This window comes from Malus domestica, chromosome 03 (assembly GCF_042453785.1).
Source record: "Malus domestica chromosome 03, GDT2T_hap1".
In the NCBI taxonomy this organism is placed as follows: Eukaryota; Viridiplantae; Streptophyta; class Magnoliopsida; order Rosales; family Rosaceae; genus Malus; species Malus domestica.
The window spans coordinates 789,737-812,074 of NC_091663.1; the positions used below are offsets into that span (position 1 = coordinate 789,737).

The 22,338-nt window shown below is 36.9% G+C and overlaps 5 protein-coding genes and 1 non-coding gene across 7 annotated transcripts; 5 read left to right on the forward strand and 1 right to left on the reverse strand.

Moving 5' to 3' along the window:
• Positions 1-416: 416 nt before the first annotated feature.
• Positions 417-1,310, forward strand: LOC103414485 (dirigent protein 22-like). Its single transcript, XM_008352861.4, has one exon. It carries the CDS (start codon positions 565-567, stop codon positions 1,138-1,140), a length of 576 nt encoding a protein of 191 aa, XP_008351083.3. The 5' UTR covers positions 417-564; the 3' UTR covers positions 1,141-1,310.
• Positions 1,311-2,782: 1,472 nt separating this feature from the next.
• Positions 2,783-3,656, forward strand: LOC103452445 (dirigent protein 22-like). The gene has a single exon (XM_008391934.4). The coding sequence runs from the start codon at positions 2,897-2,899 to the stop codon at positions 3,476-3,478; it is 582 nt and encodes a 193-aa protein (XP_008390156.2). The 5' UTR covers positions 2,783-2,896; the 3' UTR covers positions 3,479-3,656.
• Positions 3,657-3,916: 260 nt separating this feature from the next.
• LOC139194868 (5S ribosomal RNA) lies at positions 3,917-4,035 on the forward strand. The gene has a single exon (XR_011579607.1). It is a non-coding gene; the product is annotated as a 5S ribosomal RNA (ribosomal RNA).
• Positions 4,036-8,057: 4,022 nt separating this feature from the next.
• Positions 8,058-8,546, forward strand: LOC103452444 (uncharacterized). The gene is made up of 2 exons (XM_008391933.4): positions 8,058-8,397; positions 8,485-8,546. Exons 1-2 carry the CDS (start codon positions 8,058-8,060, stop codon positions 8,544-8,546), a joined length of 402 nt encoding a protein of 133 aa, XP_008390155.3.
• Positions 8,547-11,808: 3,262 nt separating this feature from the next.
• Positions 11,809-22,338, reverse strand: LOC103452459 (DNA (cytosine-5)-methyltransferase CMT3). 2 transcript variants are annotated; one of them, NM_001293872.1, is given in 24 exon segments: positions 11,809-12,231; positions 15,228-15,366; positions 15,511-15,614; positions 15,694-15,763; positions 15,850-15,893; positions 15,969-16,073; positions 16,192-16,304; positions 16,397-16,484; positions 16,575-16,661; positions 16,729-16,797; positions 16,873-17,202; positions 17,324-17,390; positions 17,495-17,553; positions 17,687-17,971; positions 18,064-18,129; positions 18,232-18,431; positions 18,536-18,635; positions 18,717-18,833; positions 18,953-19,060; positions 19,311-19,395; positions 19,532-19,566; positions 20,305-20,622; positions 21,997-22,100; positions 22,164-22,338. In NM_001293872.1, coding segments are annotated over 24 exon segments (3,291 nt in total).
• LOC103452452 (uncharacterized) lies at positions 14,256-14,913 on the forward strand. Its single transcript, XM_008391942.4, has 2 exons — positions 14,256-14,547; positions 14,638-14,913. The coding sequence occupies exons 1-2, from the start codon at positions 14,287-14,289 to the stop codon at positions 14,728-14,730; spliced, it is 354 nt and encodes a 117-aa protein (XP_008390164.4). The 5' UTR covers positions 14,256-14,286; the 3' UTR covers positions 14,731-14,913.

The window sequence follows — 22,338 nt, forward strand, 5'->3', positions numbered from 1 at the left end:
ATGAGAGCGTTCATCTTGTGGTGGGCTTACTACTTAAATGCTTTCAACAGTTATCCGCTCTACATCTGGCTACCCAACATTTACCGTGTGCAAGATAACTTGTACACCAAAGATGCATCCTTTCCGGCACTCTTTAGGTCACTAAATGACACTGTATTATTTCTTATCACATTCACTCAATGTTTAGGTTGAAATCCCAATTTTTCTTTCCTAAAAACCTTTTTATTCTTAATGCAAAGAACAAAAGTAACCAAACAAGAGCTTTGGTCCACCTAAGTATAGGGTTTTAGGTCCACCAAACCAAATAAGACCATTTTCTAATTGGCAATATTTTAACATGATTTGAATTTTCAATGCTAAATGGTCACTCGCCTTCTTTTTTCTTAACAAAACCCTGCTCTGTTTGGTACTAATGTGTTAGCCAAAACGATGATGAAATCCCAATTTTGGTTAATTGTTATGTCAAGCTAGCTATGTCTAATTCACTATAAATATATATATGAACACAACCTGCAATATCTTCTGAACAAGCAGTGACAAGTTTATGACCTAAGAGGTGCGATCATGACCAAAATTCCTCCCCTCTTAGCTACCCAAGTCATAGTTCTGTCGCTTCTTTCTTCATTTTCCATCATTTCGGTCCAAGGAAAAAACCCAGGTGTTGTTAGAACAAAGCTTTTGGGGCTGAAAAAAGAAGAAAAACTTAGCCACTTTCGGTTGTATTGGCACGACATTGTTAGCGGTCCAAATCCCAGTTCAGTTGCAGTGGTGAAACCAGTCACGAATTCATCAACAGGGTTTGGTTTTATAAGCATGATTGATGATCCACTTACTGAAGGACCTGAAATGAGCTCAAAATTGTTGGGAAGAGCTCAAGGGTTTTATGGATCTGCTTCACAAAAAGAGGCTGGCCTATTGATGGCCATGAATTTTGCTTTCATTCAAGGCAAGTATAATGGTAGCACCATAACTGTGCTAGGAAGGAGCCAAGTATTTAACAAGGTCAGGGAGATGCCTGTGATCGGAGGCAGCGGGCTTTTCCGGTTTGCAAGGGGTTATGTTGAAGCAAGAACTCACTATTTCAACCTCACTACTGGGGATGCTATAGTTGAGTATAATGTCTATGTGCTGCATTACTGATCATACTTATTTTCTGGGCACATTTACTTTTTCCTTTGCTTGTCTAGCTTGCTTTTGTTTTAAGGTCTTGTAACATCTATATATACATATATATATATGCTGATTTTGGATCATGCTGTCCCTTATAATCTGAGGATGAACATTTTTAATCCAAATTCATACAACTTGAATTAGTATCCAATTTATTATATATGTCCAAGTCTGCAAGAAATCATTTAGACTATGTACCATTTTACTTGTGAATTTGCCATATCCCTTCCTGTGCAATTATTTGTAGTTTTTTCCTCTCATATTTTACCATAAAAAGCTGTCCGGTGGTTCACTCTTTTGCTATAGTTGCAGCTTTTGAAGAAAATTAAATCACAATTAAAATAAAAGACCATGCCATATGTGTTGATCTTCACCGTTTTTCAAGCCATAATTATTTAGTTATGATTGATTGTGATGGAGTTGCAGCAATTAAAGCTATTGAGAGTAGTTGTGCCACTGAGATATATCTTCTTGTATACATCTCTCACTCACATGCGATGCGAGATGTGTATGCAATAGGATATATGCCATATTGTATGAATGATTCTCTAAGCCATGAATGGATTCACTTTCACTCAAAGTTTTGTTTGCATACCACTGAAATTTTCTTATAAAACTTTTACTGTAGTAAAAAGAAAACAGCACTTTTTGACATAGACAAAGAGACGAAGTAAGTCTTACGGACCACGGTAGAGGAGCTTGTATATATGACGATGTCTTTTGTAGAGGAAGTAGACTCACACATGGAGATGATGCATATGCTATGGATACCCAATTTTCAAGTTTTATTTAATAAATAAAATTCATCATTTCCATGGAAAGACCAAATGACCTGGGTCCACCAAAAACTAGAGATCAAAAGTAAGCGTTAGGCCACCAAAATGGAACCGGAACCCTTCCGAACTCAAAGGAATTGAGTTTAAGGATCAAATAATTCAGACTATTGAAATTTAATTCAACAACTACAAACATGGGGCCTTTCTAAAAGTTATAATAATTGTAGCCATTGGATCAAATTTCAATGGTCCGGATCATTGAATCATTAGGCTCAGTTCCCTTGGGTCCGAAGGGGATCCGGTTCCACCAAAACCTACATGTTAGTCATGAAAAACTATGCATTCCAAAAAAAATTATCCAGTAATCCAAAAAAAGAAAAACCATGCACTACGATTCTAGGAGGGGTAGTGCTATTCACACTTTTTTTTTTTTACCTTCTAGACATTCTTTTTAATTTTTGCTCATTAATCTTTTTTAATTCATTCAATCTAACGATCATCGGAGTTTGAAAAAAAATAGTAAAAAGTAAAAATAAGTATATAAATAAGACAAGCCATCCAACCCCTTCAATACTTTACCTAAGGGTCATTCTTTCTTGTTTCTTCAACTTCTTTACCAAACCCTTCTCATAATTACCTCACCACAATTTCCTGCAGACACAGCACGCTGCATACCCATTAAGTGTTGAGTTGTTTAGTCATTTTAGAAAAGTAATTAAGACCCAATTGGATTAACTAGTGAAACATTAAGTTTAATTATGCAATGTCACAACCTGACCCAAAAGAAAAGGGAGAAAAAAATGTCGGCAGCCTGTGGTTGGTGGTCACCATGATGGAAAAAAACCCAACTTGGTCAAGCTTTGTCACTCATTCCACACTATATATGTCAACACAAAGCTACTCAATTTCTAAACCAAAATAGCGACTTTGGTAGCTATAGAGCTTCAACCATGGCCAGAACACCTCAAATCGTGGCTACACAATTCATAATTCTCTCACTTCTATCTTCGTTTGCCCTAATTCTTGTCCAAGGAGATGATCAAGATTTTGTCAGAGCCTTGGACCGCAAGCTTCTGGGTCTCGAGAAAGAGAAGTTCAGCCACTTTAAGATGTACTGGCACGACATTGTTGGCGGTCCAAATCCCAGTTCAGTTCCAGTGGTGAACCCACCAACCAATTCATCAACAGCGTTTGGTTTAATTACCATGATTGATAATCCACTCACTGAAGGGCCTGAATTGACCTCAAAATTACTGGGAAAGTCTCAAGGGTTCTATTCGTCTGCCTCACAGAAAGAACTTGGCCTGCTGATGGCCATGAATTTTCACTTCATCCAAGGGAAGTACAATGGCAGCACTATAACGATTCTAGGAAGGAACCAGGTTTTCAACAAGGTGAGGGAGATGCCTGTCGTTGGAGGCAGTGGGCTTTTCAGGTTTGCAAGAGGTTATGCTGAAGCAAGAACTCATACATTCACTCCAGCCACAGGAGATGCCACTGTGGAGTATAATATCTATGTGCTGCATTATTGATGATATCTTTTTTTTTATTTGCTGCCTTTTTTCTTTGTTCCTTTTTTTTCTAATTATGTTGGTCATTTCAATGCTTATTTAGAATAAGATGACTAGAAGCATTTTTGGTAAAAATATTTTGTAAACCAATTATTATCAAAAAAGCAAGTGAATCCTGAAAAAATGCTTTTGGAATCAATTTTTTTTTTCTTAAAAATATTTTCAATTATTTTAAAAGTATTTCTAAACAAGTTCTTAGTATAGTGGTTGAGTTTACTTTATCAAGTATTGGCAAACATGATTAGGAACTAATTTAGAATTTAGTATTTGTATGCTTGTTTATGTATGAGTCTTTCTCCAAGGCTATATGCATTTGCCGGTCCCAAGCCCGGATAAAGGAGGAGGGGGAGGGCGTCAGGTAGTCGACAGCCGGCACTCCTAGATTACGTCGAATCCTTGGGATGCGATCATACCAGCTCACATGCACCGGATCCCATCCGAACTCCGAAGTTAAACGAGTTTGGGCGAGAATAGTACTAGGATGGGTGACCGCCTGGGAAGTCCTCGTGTTGCATCCCCACAGCCGACCCCACTTGGTGGGAAAAGGCTTTGTTGTGTTGTTGTGTTGTGTTGTTGTCAAGCCTGCCAAAATTTTAAGGGTCTCCCCAAGTTTCTTCTTTTGTGGTTCAATGGAGGGGAATAACCTACTTACAACAATTATGTATACGCCATTCTTTCTTATCTCTCTCTCTCTTTGGATGGCTAAAAATTTGACGAGAGAGATGAACTAATGAGGAGGAGCATACAAACCTATTGTATATGGGAGATGATTCTTACACACCTCATTTAACTTGTTTACACACCCATCTTTATTTTTTGACATTAAATTAAAAAAAATTAATTAACAACGGTCAAGATCAAACACGGGTGAGAGAGTGTTTTATCATTTGACAATGTCTACACCTAGCTGGATACAATTCCTTCTTCCCTTTTTAAAAAAAAAATATATTTTTGGTACTTCATTTGACACAAAAGGTTAACAATTCAAAAGGGAGTAGCATTATCTCCCCTCCTTTTTTCCTTTCCCTTTCATCCCCTCTTATTTGAACGGTCACGGTAAGCCACGTCAACCTCTTATATTAATTTTTTATAGCAAGAAAAAAACAAAATAAGATAATGTGAGAGAAGGGGATGAAAATATGAGGGGAAAGAATCCTAGTCATTCAAAAGATGAGAAAAGAAGAAACAAACTTATTTCAAATTTTCAAAAAAAAAAAATAATAACTTCAAAGTTCAAAGTCATAATTTTATTGTCTCGACATAATTCTTATGCAGTTATAAAAAGCGTTTTATAAATGCCTAATCCTAAAACAAGCAAAAAAAACCATCTTGAACTTTAATAACAAATTTGAAAGCAATCATAATTCTTTCTACTGAAACATTCTAATACATAAAATATAAAATAATCCAATATATAAAATAAACTAAATTGCTAACTTTGCCAATACAATTTTCTTTCGTAATGGGCATTCATACATATGATGTGTATAAATCAGAATAAAAAGAAAGGGTTAGGGGAGGTCAACGTCAACGTCAACCGACCAACCCTTTTTGTTTTTGGAATTTATCCCAACCTTTTTCTTTTGGAAAACAAATTGATCTCAAAGAGATGCAGGTGGCACTCCATATTATGGGGCAAAGACTTGACCACGATTAGTAGGAAAAGTCTAGTAAAAGAGACATGCCAACTTGGCGAGTTATACAACATAACGATGACAATGCATCAAAATTCCCTTGCTTAAATGGGTTTTAGGGAAATGTTTACCGTTTTCTATTAGATATTCTAATTCAACAATTTTAATTCTTATAAAAAATTCAAACTTAAATGCAAATAACGGATACATTGCTCCTAACCTATTAGATCTCATGCGTATCCTTGTTTGTTTTGTCTAACCATTCATTAATCACTTCACTGCACGAAAACAGTTTTATTATAATTTATAACGTAACTAATTCCTTTTTATTATTAATTCCGGTGTGGAATTAATAAATGAAAGTCAAATCATTTGAAAAAAGAGTTTTGCCAAACGGCGTTGTTGACCTGACCTTAGACAAACCTACAAAACCACGCGAAAGAGGCATAAAAGAGTGCCAAAATCATGACCAGGCTCTCTCCCATCTCGGCATTCCAGTTCATAATTTTCTCCATCCTCTCTTCCTTTGCCTTGATCTTGGCTTCTGGAGAAAATTTAAACCTCGCTTGGTACTCTACTTGAGTTCAAATTTTTTTAATTCTAAAACTGGTTTTCAATTTTCAGCCTAAAAACTTATTTGATAAGTCCCTTTTCAAAACTTGGACTCAAGATTAACTAAACAACTAACACAAAATTTGAGAACAAGAAAAGTCAGTGTTTACTGTTTTTTTTTTTTTTTTCTTCCTTCTATCGCAAACTATTTTTTTCCCCGATATATGCGTGAACTTGGGGTCAAGTCCGTAGGCACAGAGCATCTGACTCAGAGATGCCGACAACTGAGAGATGTTTCCGCGCTTCCCTCCAACTCCTGATCCGCCATCCTCTCACTCTAATCATGCAAAACCTCCTCCACGCCAATTGACAGAGGTGCAAGATAACAAGTAGAAGAAAATAACACAAAATCAGCCAGTTGTCAAAACAAGAGAACAAAGCTTTACTTCAAGCTTAATTGCTCAGTTTCTATGGTAATTTTTGAAAATTAGCAACTAAATTCATCACCGGATATGACCGTTAGATGAATTGTATTAAATATATAAAAGTATTGGAGCTAGTTCCTAAATTATGAGTCCCCTACCATTAAGAGAAAAATAATAATTATAAATAGTTAAACTTACGAGACTAAGTTATTAATTTGGAGGTAGATTGTCTGTCCTTCTATTTGAGTGCCAATCTCATCCTTTTCTATTTGTGCGATCACGATTAAGCCACATCAATATTTTATATTCTTATTATTTTTTGTCTTATTATCTCTATAAAAAATTAATATAAAATATTAACATAACTTAACCGTGACCGCATAAAACAGAAATGAATGAAAAAGATACCCAAACAGGAGGGCAGACAATCTGCCTCCTGTTAATTTTCCCTCCTTACCATCGGAGATAACCTTAATGTCCTAAGAAATGAGTATCAAAAGTGGATCATAAAATGGAAACCTAGTGTGAAAAAGATCATTAGATGGGTCCATCAAATATTATGCCGACGCTTAATGGGACACCGCATGTCCTTTGATTTCTTGACCAAAAGTACTTTGATTTGAGTCATCATGATGCTGCCAAGTGCCAAGTAATGTCTAGTTGCTTGGTTTCTTGTAGTTGTAGGCCCCATTCCATAGTTGGTTATACATTTAGATGAAAAGAGATCCTTTCCGGATCTCTCACCACTGAATCAAATAATTCGAGTTTTTCAAATTTCATTTAACAGTAAAAAATTATCACAGTTTTTAAAGGTTTCGTTGGATAAAATTTGAAAGATCTAGATCACTTAATCTGATGGTCTTGATGGAAGAGATCCAAAGATGATCTCTTTCCCATTTAGATAAACCCAGTTATTAATGAGGCTCTTAATGATTTTAAGCTGCTTGTGCATGCGTGGTTTCTAAGCCCCGAAGAAGTCTTGACCATTTTTAGTGGCCACAACAATTCATGTGAATCATCTTCTCCTCGACCTTATGGTTATAAAAATTGTAGGGAATTTTAATGAAAAGTTACTAGTACTATACACTTTAATGAAAAATAATATTTTTTCATTAAAAAATCAATCATGGTACTATTCATTTTACCATTTATTTTGTCCTTATCGTTAAAACTCAAAGATTTCAAGCCATTTTCATTAATTTTTCTAAAATTGTAGATCATTTATCGTTCGATCTTAATTCAATAAACTATAAATCACAAAAAAAATATGTCAATATGTGTATAAATATTATTAACTAACAAAAAGAAAAGTGGATGTGTTGATTATTTTATATATGTTCCGATTCAAATTGAAGCAAGCATTCAGTCGCACATAAAGAAAAGTGGATGTGTAAAAACCAAGAACATACATCTATATCCCTTTCACTAATTTCCTTTAGCAGCTTAAAATATACATAAAGCATGCAAAGGTGACTTGGACCACCATTTTAGGCACGACTTTCCGAATAATATGTTCCCCTCGCAACTTTGCCTTTACTAAAACAAAACCTCCCATTTTTATTTTTCAAATATTCTTATTCTCATCTTCCCATATTCTTGTTCGTGGTCGGTCGTACGTGGCATTTTCTCATAGGCAGACACCTCAATTAACGAATCTCAACCATAGATTGCTCTCACCGTCACTGGGAATTATCCCGATGGATCTTGACCCAATAAAGAAAAAGTTACACGAACCCCTTTAGAAAAAAAGAAAACAAAATAATTGCAAAGTAAAAATAAAAATAAAAAATAATTCGTAGATTGTCTATATAAACCTCATTCACCGCACAACCTTTTCCCAAAGAAGATCAAACCAGTTTACTCTACAAAAAACCAGTCGCACGTAAAAACCTTCACTGAAACCCCATATTCAAATTTCAAAAGCCTAACATGGCTAGGGACTACGACTATTATTCTTACTGGGACTACTTCTCCATCCCTCTCCACCTTGGCTTCTTCATTTCAATCCTCGTCTTCATCATGGGCTTCACATGGTACATAAACTACGAGTCCATGATTGAGGACATGATGACTCAAGTCAAACTCTTCCTCATGCTTGTTCCAATCATTCTGTTGCTTGTCGTCCACTGCTTATCGGGTGGGTTATCGTTTTTGGTGCCGCTGCCGGAGCAGGATTCGCTTCACAGAGCCGGAGGGTCTCCGTGGGGTGTTGGACTCGTGCTTGTGTTCCTTTTGATCATGATCTCTTACCAGTCTTCTTTGCAGGAACGTTGGTTTCCCTTACTAAGTAGATGATGATGATTTTATTAGATGTATATGTGCAAATGGATGTTTACGTTATATGAATTTGTAATAGTACTAAAGCCTTGGCTTTGGCTTGTTGATCTTTTTGGCAAACACGAAACTGGGTATACCTAATTATTGCCGTTTGTTTTGAGATTACTGTATGCAACTTGGTCTTGTGATATTCTTTGGGATTTGGATCCAATCCGATTCAAATCGTGGAATCCTAAAGATTTTTATATCTTAATCATTTATCATGTATTGTGCGATAAAAAATTATTTGACTTTTTTTATTTAAACTTAAACATAAATAGTACCTGATGAAAACTGGTAGCGCAATATACGATGAACGGTTAGAATATGCAGATTTCTAGAATCTTCACATAGTAGATTCGGAGAAGATGCTCTTCCATATTCTTGTAGCTTCTTGCCAGGCCCATCGTCATCATGAGTTCATCATTTATGAATGCTGGCCATTAATCATTGAGTATTTATCACATAAAATTGTTCTTTATCGATATCCTATAAATACAATTTTATAAAGCATCATATTGCTTATTCTCCTTTTAGTTTGGCCATAATCATCTCTTATGGCATGGTACACAACTCCATGTTTTCTCCAATGCGGTGGTGCTAGCGGAATGCAAACATATGCTACTCTTACAACATTTTTATAACTATAGCATATTTGTAACATTCTTCTAATAAATATGTGATAAATCTACTTGTATTGGTAGGCTATGTCCTTTTATTAGACAGATTGTCACAAATATAGTATACAAAATGCGATCAATGTAGCACTACTCTAGTGGAATATAATTGACCGATTAATCCTGCAACCATCTCATAAGATTTATCCCACATTAAAGAGTTTTTCATTATAGCTCATATACTCTGTTAGGAAAATTTGTTGTATGTTTTTATTGTTAAGTTTATAATGGGGTTAACTCTTCACAATCCCTCAAAATTTCCATTTTATAGTCAAATCACTTAGAATTTCATTTTAGAAAAAGAAAAAGAAACTCGTAGACTCAAAGATGATGGCATCTGATTATTTTTGTACCATGAGTTAGATATTGTTTTTCCGTATTTTGATTATTTACGTATTTCTGATTAAAAGTATTAGTTCTTATATCTATATTTGTATCTATTATTCTCATTCTCACATGTATTAGACTTATATATGTGTAAGGTGACTGTTAAGTATGTTGCGTGAGAGAAATATTAAATACATATAAGGGCGACTCAAAGCTAATAAGGTTTTTTCTTTTGCGAGGGTCAAGAAGGGAGAAGGGGGGAACGTTTATCATAAGTTGTCCTACCCTTGTTTTGCAAAGATGTTGTTCCACGACTCAAACATTTGAACTTTCAGTCACAAAAGAACAAATCTTTCTGTTGTACTAAGACTCCACCACAAAAATATTAAATACGTATGTGGTGCATAATTAATCCCCTCTTCCATTAATCGTGGCTGTGGTTGATGATGGAAAATAAATATTATCCTTGGTTACGTGTGGTTAGATAGATATTGTTCTTACCCCTTAAGCCAGCGAAAAAGGGTGTGTTGACCGTGGGAAGCTAATGATACTGATAGCAAACCAAATCAAAGTGTCATTAGGTGTTTTCGCTTGTGATGCATATATAGCTGGAATAGGCATTGGTGCCATCTGGTGCTATCAATGTCCAACATTACAACATCACCAACAGTTGGTATAAATTGCCAAACAGCTAGACTGCTAGAAATCGCATTCGTTCAGAAAAAAAAAATTCTTACAAGTGTACAACTTTAATTAGTTAGACAATTTAAATCGTGAGTTGAATTCATCTAATTCTCCAAAAAAAATAAAGCTGAGGACATTTGAATCTCTCCACTATTGTCGTAAGACATGAAATTTTAAGTCATCGTTTAAATTATATCAGACCCGAATTTCTTTATAGCTTAGATATTTTATCTTTTTCTACTCTCTTCGTCTCATTTCTTTCTACAGTTTCGTCCATAGTTTTATAACATTGATAACTCATTTTCTCGACTCAAACACTGACTAATGAATCAAGTATGAGCAATTAAGCACTACCCAGTTCCCAATATTATATATATATGTGTGTGTGTGACAATACGTCAGTATCACGGGACTCTTGCCATGAAGCACTGGAGGCCCACCGCCCACAGTGCCTGTACGGACGGCCGGGTAGATTGTAAGTTGTAACCTAACTATACACAAAACTGCGGCAGGCAGAGCACATACGCATACATATGTATGGTTGTCTAAACGCAATATTCGAAACAAAAACAAATTTGGGTTTGAAGGGGGCTTGAACCATTAACCACGTTCCTCGTTCGAGCATTGCTTGAGGAGTCTCGAGAGGGCTCGAACACTGCTCAAGGGGACCTCGAGTGACAGAAAAACATATATATATGTGTGTGTGTGTGTATATATATATATAACTTTGATGATAGCATGACTACATTCCAAGCCAATTATGCATCATAATGCGTATTAATTTTCTCATATCACAATGCGCGATTGATTATAAAGTGTAATCAAGTTCTTGTCATCCAACCTCGAGTGACTTTTTTCAAAAACATACTAATGTCCTTAATGTTTTACAGAAAATGTATGTTCAGATTTTCTTATTGCATATATGGAAGGTCCATACCTTTGTATAGATAGAGGCTCTACTTCATTAGCGGGGGATCAGCCTAAATTTGACTTAATTATAGAAACTAATTAGTCGACAATTAACTGTCTAGGTTTCTAGTTAGGGAGTGATCCATTGCCTGGTTGTCCTAGCTCCCCCGTTGAACTGGTAGTACACTCAACTAAAAAATAATACACTTTCATATTGGCTTCTGCATAATTTCGTTTCCCATTAATCAAACCACAGTAAAGTCAGCAATATGTCCATTTCTTGCTTCTTCTTTTTTTTCAACTGTTCTTTGTTGGGTAGAAGATATTAATAAATAAATAATGTGGCAGAAGGCAGAAAATTAAACATAAATTAGCAATATGCTCGATAGTCCATGGCTTGGGATCATCAGTAATGCACCTCACTTATTGAAGAGTTTGTGAAATTCCTAGTAAAAACGCAAACGAATCCTGGAAAAAATTGTTTAGGTAATTTGTTACTTTTAGCACTTTTTTTCCTTCTGAATTTTTACCACTCGAGGGGGATTTGAGCACTGCTCAAGTGATCTCAAGGATTCTTAAGAAAGTAACAAAGTTGAAGTAGCAATTAATTAGATTTACACACACATTATTAAGCATGTTTGGAAAAGGATAGCCACACAAATCAATCAGAGGAATGTTTGGAAAAGGAGTGCCACACAAATCACTCAGAGGAGAAACGAACATTACATTTTCATACTTGCCCTTCCAAAAGAAGGACATAAATTAAACTAGAAAAGAAGGCCATGCAAGGAAGGCTGGTAAGATATGAGAAAGAAGAGCAGAAATAGTACAAAGGCCACACCCCAAGGCGATCCCCCGGCTCTATGGATGGCTCCGGGCTCCGACCCCGGAATGCTAATGTTAACTTGGCTGCCTGTGGAGAGCCAATGAACTACAATGACTATAAGTAAAGGAGAAATTACCAACAAACGTTGCAGCAGCTCAGACACGGTGGCCATCACTGCGTCGTAAACAGCGTAACCGACAAACCCGCAAGCGAATATTATAGTAGCCATTGGGAGCCAATTCTCCGACAGACTGAAAAGCCAAGAGCTTGATCTGGAAGCTGAAGCCATGAGCAAATAGTGAAGTGTGCAGAGAGTGAAAGCCTTTATGTAGTTACTCTGGTGGAACGAGGTGTGTACAGTGCACTGCTCAGCAAGAAAAATAATTGAGACGCGCACTTGTGTAACTTTTGTCCCATTTTCCATTTTATAGCAAAGGGTAATTTGCAAATTAAATTTACCAAGTCTAAATTGGAACTTTACCCTCTGATGTGAAAGCACGCGATCAAGGATTGAACGTTGTATTGCCCAAATTAGAAGCGGTAAATAAGAATGTCACTGTCAAGACTTTCGGTTCCCACCATGATTTTCACACAAGAGCAGGTAGTGCGATGCTACGTATGGTTGAAATTACGTCAAGGAAGTTTCCTCACATTGATGCTTGAGGATGTTTCCTCACGTTGATGCTTTGATAGCAACGGGGGGAAAGCAGGTAATGAGTTGAGATTTTTTCCGCACCTCACTGTTCAGTGCCTAAAGCAAATCTGGACGGTTCAAGAAAAAGATATCCGGGCTCTTTGTTGGTGTGAAATTGGTCTGCATAATGAGTTAATGGGGGATTCGATTTGAGTGGTCCAATTTGCTGGTTCTTGGTTCCGGACAATGAGATCCGGAGAGGATCTCATCTCCATGGTAAGTATCATTGAGCATGCATTTCGAAGTTTTTGTCCTCTATTTTAACAGACCGGATGTAATGGACCCTAATGTTTTACGACCGGGAAGGTTTGGTACGCAAGTTTTTGTAGATGAAGGAATCTACTTTGACCAAAGAAACTCACATTGAGCAAGCACTGGCTAAAATTACAGTCTCTAAAAGAAGAGGGACGGATCAGTGTCTACATTGTTTGATGCAAGGGCGGAGCTACCTAAGGCCCAGAGGGGGCATCCGCCCCACTCAGATTTTTGGGCGATGAAAAAAATTGTCATGACAATTAAAACAATAATTAAATTTTTGATTTTGGTTCTGAATATTCCACATTTTCTAACCTAAATCAAACTCAATTGAACTGGGGGTTTCATAAATAGATTGGATTCAACCGATGAAGTATCATAACTTGATATAAAAAATTTACTCTGCAAAGTATTTTATATGAATTTACTTCATCCATTCGTTTGTGGCATTACAATTTAAAATTTAACTTTTTAATTTAGAGATTTTTCATTGTACCTGACTCTCAACAACTTAACATCCATTATTTTACTTGGTTGTTTTAGGACGCCCCCAGTCAAAAACATTTCTAGCTCCGTCCTTGGTTTGATGCCTAGTACCTTTCAATAAACAATTCTTTCCCACACTACCAACTTTCTAAAAACTTCGTTTTCCATTGATTTTCGGTGCAGGAACTGCAAAACTACAGAAATTTGGAACCACATATTCACCATACATACAAACTCTATATTCGAGAACTGATTATAAAACAAAAAATCGTCCAAATGTATTGAATAAATGAACAGTTTATAGAATATGCTATTTACTACTCACACCATCGATTTGTTATATATTTATTACTCACACAGCCAATTTGTTCAATATATTTCATTGTCACTAAAAGTCCACCTTACAAATAATTGACCACATGGAGTCATTTTATTGGTTGGTCAAACCAGACAAATCTTATTCAGGTTGTTATAAGAAAAAGTAATGTTAAGTAGACCTAATTTTTAAACAATATTGCAAACCAGATTATGTGTCGCCAATAGGAAATAAACACGTTAATCAACACTTAATAATCCAATTATCCATAACCAAATCATTGGGTTTACAAATTTTGATATAAAATTTTGGTCTCTCCATTACCCAAAAAAAAAAAAAATCAAGCACTATTATTTTATATATTGTGTCATACTGTAATTTGCAAGCACCCTATGAGAGAATGATCGGGATTATCTCATTCACTCCTAAACTCATTCAGCGTCTGGGGACGAATAAGAATTACAGAAGGGCGAGATACTTTCTATACTGGTTGTCGAAAAAAGAAGGAAAATCCTATCCCTTTAGGAGTGCTTGAAAGGATATTACTATGTGGTTGTCTTTGCATCTCAGTCCCGGATCGGATCGACTCCAATCATACAAAGGAGCCAAGCAATGGTTAAGAAAAGAAATTTGGATTATGGACCACTTGTTATCCAAAATTCTCTGTCATGTCGTTCGGGTTATATATGGGCTCTCAGTTCCGGCCTTATCTAAAAGGCCCATACTTTTTCTCACAACTCCGCCATTCACCAACTAAAAAGGCGCCGTCGTCGCATTCAGCGGAGGAGAAAAATTTCAGCGAGAGAGAAGAAACAATGAAGGGGTCGGACTCTGAAACCTCAAGGAAATCCGGCAACAACAAAGACAAGTCCACAAAACCTCCCTTCATTCCAGCCAAAGACGACACCAAACCAGTTCTCCAAGACCCTGTCAGTCTCTCTCTCTCTCTCCTCTCTCTATCTCTCTCTCTCCCTCTCTGCTCAATTCTAATGTTTGGAATGTTGTTTTGGTGTTGGCAGATACTGAGATCCGACCCGATTGAGACGGAGGAAGCTGTGCTCCGGTTGCCTCCCTTCCCTATTGCCAGATCAACAAACCCTCCGCCCAAATGAGCTGAACACTTGCTTCTTCAGACAAAGCGACTCTACTAAGTGACGGAGAGAAGGATTCGAACTCAGATGTTACATTAGTTGCTGGATGTTTTTATACTTTGGTGAATGAGAATGATGATTATACGATGAATATTAGATGGTTCAAGATTCAACCTTTTATAACATTCTCTTGTTTACGTTTCATTTCTGACTGCCAGATTGTAGTGCTCATTACAATTCAACTTTTGGTCATCTAAAAACGCTTTCCGTTATTCTAAAAGCACTTCCAAACAAACCATAAAGAACGTCATAACAAAGTGTTGCTCAAAACCAAAGTGCAGAAGACGTAAACTCGAACGTTTGAAATTTTCATTCCCGAGTAATCCAAGGACATCGTTCATCCGAGGACATTACTCCAAACTAATATTGTTCTCCAATGTAAAGTTGCAACAAAGATGAATAAATCCTACTGTAACAACAGTGAATCAATTCTCCTCTTCAGAGGATGCCGAATGAACCTGATCTTGAAGGTTAGGGAAATTTGCAGGCAGTATAAACAGGGGATCAGCACCAGCAGAACCCTTAAGAGCAAGACCTAATGCATAGCCCAGTGCACGCGCAACAGGAACAGCAACAGCATTTCCAACCTGCATGTACCTGAAACGATTCCAAACGTAAATACCTACCACCCCTCTGGATTGAATTAATAACTAGCTGTTAATCGAGTGATGTCTCAAATTCTAACTCCCTTAGCCTCATTGACCAAAGAATATGGGTAAAAGACGGTTAAAAATAGGACACCTTTCTTTTATAGGCCCGCTGAGCTTGTAAAAATCCGGAAAGCCTTGTAGCCTGGCATTCTCACGAATTGTCAGCACCCTATCTTGCTCCGGGTGCATAATTGCCTAAAAAAAATACAAGAGACTGAGAAGATGATCGTCTTTACGTGTCTGAAAATAATTGTCAAATTATATGAGAGTATACTTGGTTATGAGGTTCAGCTCTTGTGACCACTGTTGGTACAGTTTCATCCCACCACAAACGGGCAAAAGGTCTGCATAATTTCATTCAAAAATCATATTAAGCAACCAAACCACACAATAATAAGTTTAAAATTTTGAACAAAACTCAAATTCTTACTTCGATGAAGACCCATTCACGAAACTCATAGCATAATCTGGGATCTACCATTACAATGTAATTAGAATCACACAAAGTTGCAAGAAAACTAAATCAGTAGAAAACAGATAAATTTTTACCAACGGTTTCCCAGAAGCCAAATACACCCTGGGTACTTCGGGATCCCACTCAACCTTGTTATCACCACGCACACGAACACCTGGAAGATCTCTGAAGCATGCACCCTAGTTCCCAAGAAACAAAAGTAAACATATAAATTGTCATGAAGAGCGTATGATTCTGTCAAGGAACTGTATAAATGACAAAGCAATATGACCATGCATTCAATGATTAAGAACGGACCTTTCTCTTGGGAACTTCACAAACACGTGCATAATCATCGGGATTCAACTGAAGAGGGCGATGATCATAAAGAACGTTTTGTATAGAGTTGTCCTTTGAAGTCCCCATTAGGTCTGTATCGAATAGAATGTTAATCAACTTTTGCAAAATATGACAGTTCCAAAAAATCATATATCAAAATTCGAAAAGAATTCGAGCATCTTACATTCTTTGCTTAGTCTTATAAGCCTCTGAAACTCTGTCTTGGGTGCCACCCCATAAGGCATCTCGTCTCTTTCTTCATTATTTGCAACCTATGTCCAAAGATAGATAGAAATAAGAAAGAAGGAATGTGAAAGGGAAAAAAAATAACACCTAAGAAAGAAAATTTTAGAAGACATTACAGCAGGCAGATCGGAAATCGCATCATCCAGAAAAAGACTTTTTCCTAATTGGGTCTGATGACCTTCATCATAAGCAACAGCATTACCCTGCATTTTTCACACGTTTTACTACAAAACCATAGACAACTCAAAACACAAGCACTTGAACTCGTACCTCAAACTGTGTAGGAGTAACACCCCTTGAAACAACGTCATGTGTAGGAAGTGGGTACTGGGGCAAGATCTGCAAAACTCAAAACAATTAGCCTATGAGATTAAACCGGCACCATAGAAAAACTTGATAATCTATCCATCCTACCTCAGTAGGACGCGCCCCCCACAAAAAAACTCGCATACGGAACTGCGGAAGCCCATATGCACCTGCTGCCATCATTCCCATCCTCACTTGATAGTTCATATCTACAAGGCGTCCCAAGGCATATCGCCCAAGGAATCCATCGGCAAATTTTAAAATATCAACAACATTTTCCATCAAAACAAATTTTGGCCTTAGGTACCGAACTATGTCCATGTACACCTCCAACTGTTGGTTTTTGTCATCTGCTAATGGACTCTCTGTGTTCCTAAATCTGTTGAAACCACTAACTCCTTGGCAAGGGGGTCCCCCACACACCACATCAACATCACCCTACAGCAGGATATCAGAAAATGTCCAAAACAATATTAAATGAAACATCGATGACGATAATCTGTACTCAAGCATCTACGAATTCCAATTCAAGGTTTCAGTGAAAAAATCATTTACTTACCGGTAAAGGCAATTTTTTCAATCTGTAACCTTCAGTAATAAATTTTTTGATAGCCTGCTTACAATGCCTGTTTGACAGAAAAACATGAGCTTTAGTTTAAAACATAACAGTACATAAATGATTTAAAACATGCATCTGATAATCCTGCAAGCATAAATAACAGTTGCATACTCCAATTCATTCATTGGCTCCCAGGTGTCCTCCTCAGGCCCGTAGCCCTTCCAATGAATCTAAATACATCACAAGGCAAGCAAATTTTGCATAAGGAACTAATGAATTTAGATTTGCAATAACACGCACTCGCATACTATATATCGCTATAAATATTTAAAAAAGTGCATTTATAAATTTCGAAGTTGATACCTTAAAGTATATTCCCTTCTTTTCTGTTTTTTTTGGGTCACCAAAACATACTCCTATGACGCAATCAACTTCAAAAACTTCAGAATCATTCTTGACATTTCCACTAACATCTTCCTCTTCTTCATCCTCCTCTTCCTCTTCATCATCTTCCTTTCCAAAGAAATCAAGTATACTCTTGTCTACATCCTCCTCTAAATTGTCATTCTCAACCAACTTTAAACACATGCATAGTTTTCTCCATGCCTTGAGCATTGTGAGAAAATCTTCAGCAGCTTCATTTCGAACCTAATGTGTGAGTTAGGCAATAAATTATCAACCAAACAAAATTAAAGCATCACATCAAATGTGAGGAAAACGGGAAAAATACAAACACAAACCTCTGTCTCTGGATGGTTTTGTGCCAAACTCTTACAAGCGTACTTATTGTAGTCAACAGCCCATCTCTAAAAGACATAGACAAGAAATCAATATCAAGCTTTGCCTTGACATATATTGAACTGATGTGAAAAATATAACTAAAATTGAATTAAGACATAGGGACTTACTGTAACAAGATTGACATTGGCCAAATGTGCACCAAGGCACAGGCCAGTAGACATCGCTCCGCAACCAGAATATAGGTCTAAGAGCCTTACTTCTGATTTGGCACGCTCTCCATTTGGCAGCTTTGAATCAACCTCGCTATCCAAACAAACATCATCCTCAACAGAGATAGTTGAGTCATCACTTCCAGTCTGCATATTTTCTAAAATTTCAAAATAAGAAATAACATGTGAACACATTGGAGCCTTCCAAATGAACAAAAGCAAAAACCAGTATCACGACAATAAGTAGAAAGAGAACAATAACCTGCCAGCAGATTGACAAAAGTAGAATACGGTAGCAGGTACTTGGTGTCACAATAGTAATTGCACACTGGAATTGATTTACTCTTCAAATCTTCATCAACCTGAGAGAAAAAAAGATAACTCACCTCATGCTGGACTTAATGAACAAAAAAAAAGCATGAACACGGAAACTTCAAGCATACATTTAGTGTCAGTCTAACAATATGAAGTTTTTCAACAAGACAATTCAGAGGGTTATCGTCTCGGACATCTGAAAAGAATACACGCCCACAAGCAACAGTAGTACAGTGCTTTATGACCTACAAGAAAATAATAATTCAGCGCCCAATAACTGGATCCTTACTGTTCAACGTAAGAAAATCATGAAACAAAGTATTTTGAAAGAGAATCATGAATTGGTTTCTTTTTAAAATCTTACAGTGTCTCGTGATCTATAGTACCATTGTGCAGTAAAATACAATAGCCCACCAATTGCCTCAAACATTTCCACAATCTTACAAATGTATGGCTCTTCTTTCTCCCCTGACTAAACATAAAAATGAATGGAAAACATTGTCAAATCACATAATATGGAAACAAAACAGTATACAAAAACATTATGTGCACATGAATTTTGCTAACTTTTGTAGAGTTGCAATAGGGAAACTGTTATGATTATTCAATCAGATAATGGAGTAGACCAATTGATCTAATCTTACTTCTCACTTGTTAGTGTTTCTATAAATACTTCGTAAATGAATACCAACAAACAACGAGTCATGCAAACTCACAAATACATGGGCATCATCATAGAGGTCATAATTGATTCCATCTACCAACGCCTTTGTGTAGTGACAACGAGCTTGAATTATATCTTCATCACTGTTTTGGATTATATTGAACATAAAAAACCAAAGGTACACAATGAAAAAACAATCAAACAGTAACCAACCTGTTAAAACACAAAAGGACTACTTGGAGTAAGCCAAAGATAAAATATACAGAAACTAAAACTTACTCGTTGGAGTTGTTTTGCCCATTCATCTTTGGCTTCTGCACCAATGCAAGGATCACCGTCAAAATTTAATAAGACCACAATATCGTAAAGCATTCCACAACATATATCAAGCTAATACCAATGGTTGATACTTGATACTCAAGTTTAATATCTTCAGCGTGTATTTCGTGAAGCAAATACAGTGGCAGATGAATCACCTTCTCTTCTTTTGGTCATAACTAACCTAATGTATCAGTTTGCTTCTCAAATTTTCCCATTACCACTGATCATAACTATGCATAATATAAGTATCCAAGGATTGTAATTTTCCTTTCATAATATTTCTTCAATTCTTTTCATAACCCAAAGAATAACATAAAAGACTCACAACTGATAACTAGCAATGCATAATTCTACCTACAAGGTAAAGACTTTATGCAGCTTCAAATAAAGTTATTGGGAGGGGAGGCAGGTAGGCGGCAGGGAGGGTTTCACCACACCCGCCATGCCAGCACAACCACCAGATTCATCCAATGTTTCCAACAGAACCAAAAGACACTTTGAAAATTCAGCAACTTTAACAATAAGCAAATCCAACAAAGAACTGTAAAATCAAGTTGAAAGCTTTAAACCCAAAAATTCTTCCCAAAGCTACAATAACATGTTCACCAAAAATTCTTACCAAAGCTTCATATTACTTGATCATCTATAAACCCTAAATCTCCAACATTTTCACCAAATCCAAGCTAAATTCTAGAAAAAAAATAATCAGAACTTGAAACAAAATCTCTCACCTTTCCAACATATCTCTTGGGGTATTGCTTACGAGCCTCCTCGTCTTCCATCGGTTCGCCAAGAAACCTCGCTTCCTCTCCGTCATCGTCAGCCGCAGCTACCTCCTGAGTCACAGGGTTCCTCGGCGGAGAAGCAGCTTTATCCACAGTCGTTGCTACCTCCTCTTCAACTCTCGCCTCCTCGGTTTGCCTCAGCTTCTTCGATTCCGGGGGAGAACCTGAAGAGGTTCCGGCCTTCGCCTTCCGCTTGCAAGCCATTCGGCGTACGGCGCAGAGAGAGAGCGGAGAGGGGCTGAATGGCCGGAGAAGACGGTGGAACTTAGAGAAAGGGAGGGGTGGACAGAGAGCGATAGGGCTTTTTTGTGAGTGCGTGGGTGATTGGGATTCTGTTTAGAAGTGGGGCGAGAAATTTTGAAAGAGTGGGAAGTGCGGGGCGTGTGGGCGGGAAAATGGAAATTTGGGAAAGTAGGATTTGAATTTTGAGGTGACGTTTTGGTTTTGGAACATTGGGACTTTGCGGGGTGTTTGGTTGGGGGAGATAACAGTAGGTGAGACTGAGATAGGAATTTTGGCTAAGGCTCTGTGCCCGTCTCGTCCTCTTGCACATAAGTTCGAATCTCCGTTTACATTAATTAAGGCATTTTACAATGTGTTTGTCAAAAAACAAAGGTAGAAAGCATTTATTTTTGGTGTTGAAGGTGTTCTATCACTACAACTAAGCTAGGATCCAAATTATTTTATGAAATTTTTCGTTGTAAAATGGAATGTCAAGTTGATTTAACGGTTCTTGCGAAACCACGTGATTGTTATATAGAATTATTTTTACTTATTTGTTTAGATTTAACTTCTTTAGTTTTAGGTGTTATATCGTTATTTTTTTAACTTGACTTATAAGATTTTGTACAAAAAAGTACATTTCCTATAATAGAAAGACGATAATCTGGATTAAAATACATCACGATGTTATGGTCAATGAATACCCTGTGGAGAGATTTCTTTCAGTCTTCCCTTTACTTTTTGCTCTTATGTGTTCCATTCCAATATTTCATAAATTGACTGTTACAATTTTGACATTTGAATTATTAAAATGCGTCATGGTGTTATGGACAATGAATGCCCCATCGAGAGATTACTCTCCATCCGAGTGGTGAACAAAAGCACTTTCACTAAAAGACATAGAAAGTAATAAATTAATTAACTAGATTAGATGAAACACAGCAATAGTGAGGTTGCAGACAACGGAACTCCAAACATAACAAAAAAACAGTTGACATAGAAACCTACGAAAAATATGAGATCCCCATTCGCAGGACCAAATCTAGCTAGTCAGGATATGTACATGAGAGTTCTTTCGCGTCACACAATACTATTGGTGCATGCTTGATCATCAAAAGGACTAGTAACGCCTCGGCATGATTCTGTTGCAGGATCAACGGCGGTTTTAGAATTAATTAGGGTTGGGTACTTAAAACTATTAGGTTTGTAATATTTATTGAAGTGAAGATTACAAAGTCTTATGAAGAGGAAGGTGGCAACGTAGATAGAATAGGCAACACATTTGAACCACAAAGGAAATGGGATGGTGAGGGATATGAAGAAGGCTGTGACCCAAAAAAAAAAGCCAAAATTATGGAAAAGCTGGGGGATCGATATTCCGGCAGGACAGTAGCTGAAGTGAACAAACTTGCTTACCAAGATACAAGTGAAGGCAAGCAAGACTGATAGTCCAAGAAAGTAAAAGATTACAGGGAGGTGGCTAGAGTGAATTTGAACGGGAAGAAGCGCTAGCCCAATCGCTGTTGTCAAGCAAAACATGATGATCATGTTTGACCAATCTAAGTTGTTGTTGTAGTACTTACAATTAGTCTTGTCTGCAACCTGTTGCATTGCAGCTTCTAGATCTTGTTCGCAGACGCGATTATGATCATCCGGACTAATTATAAAAACTTTGAGTAGTTGGATTGTCTTTGCCATAAGTATAGAGAGAAAGGGCTTTAAGAACTGATCATAAGAATGATTAACAACACGGTTCAT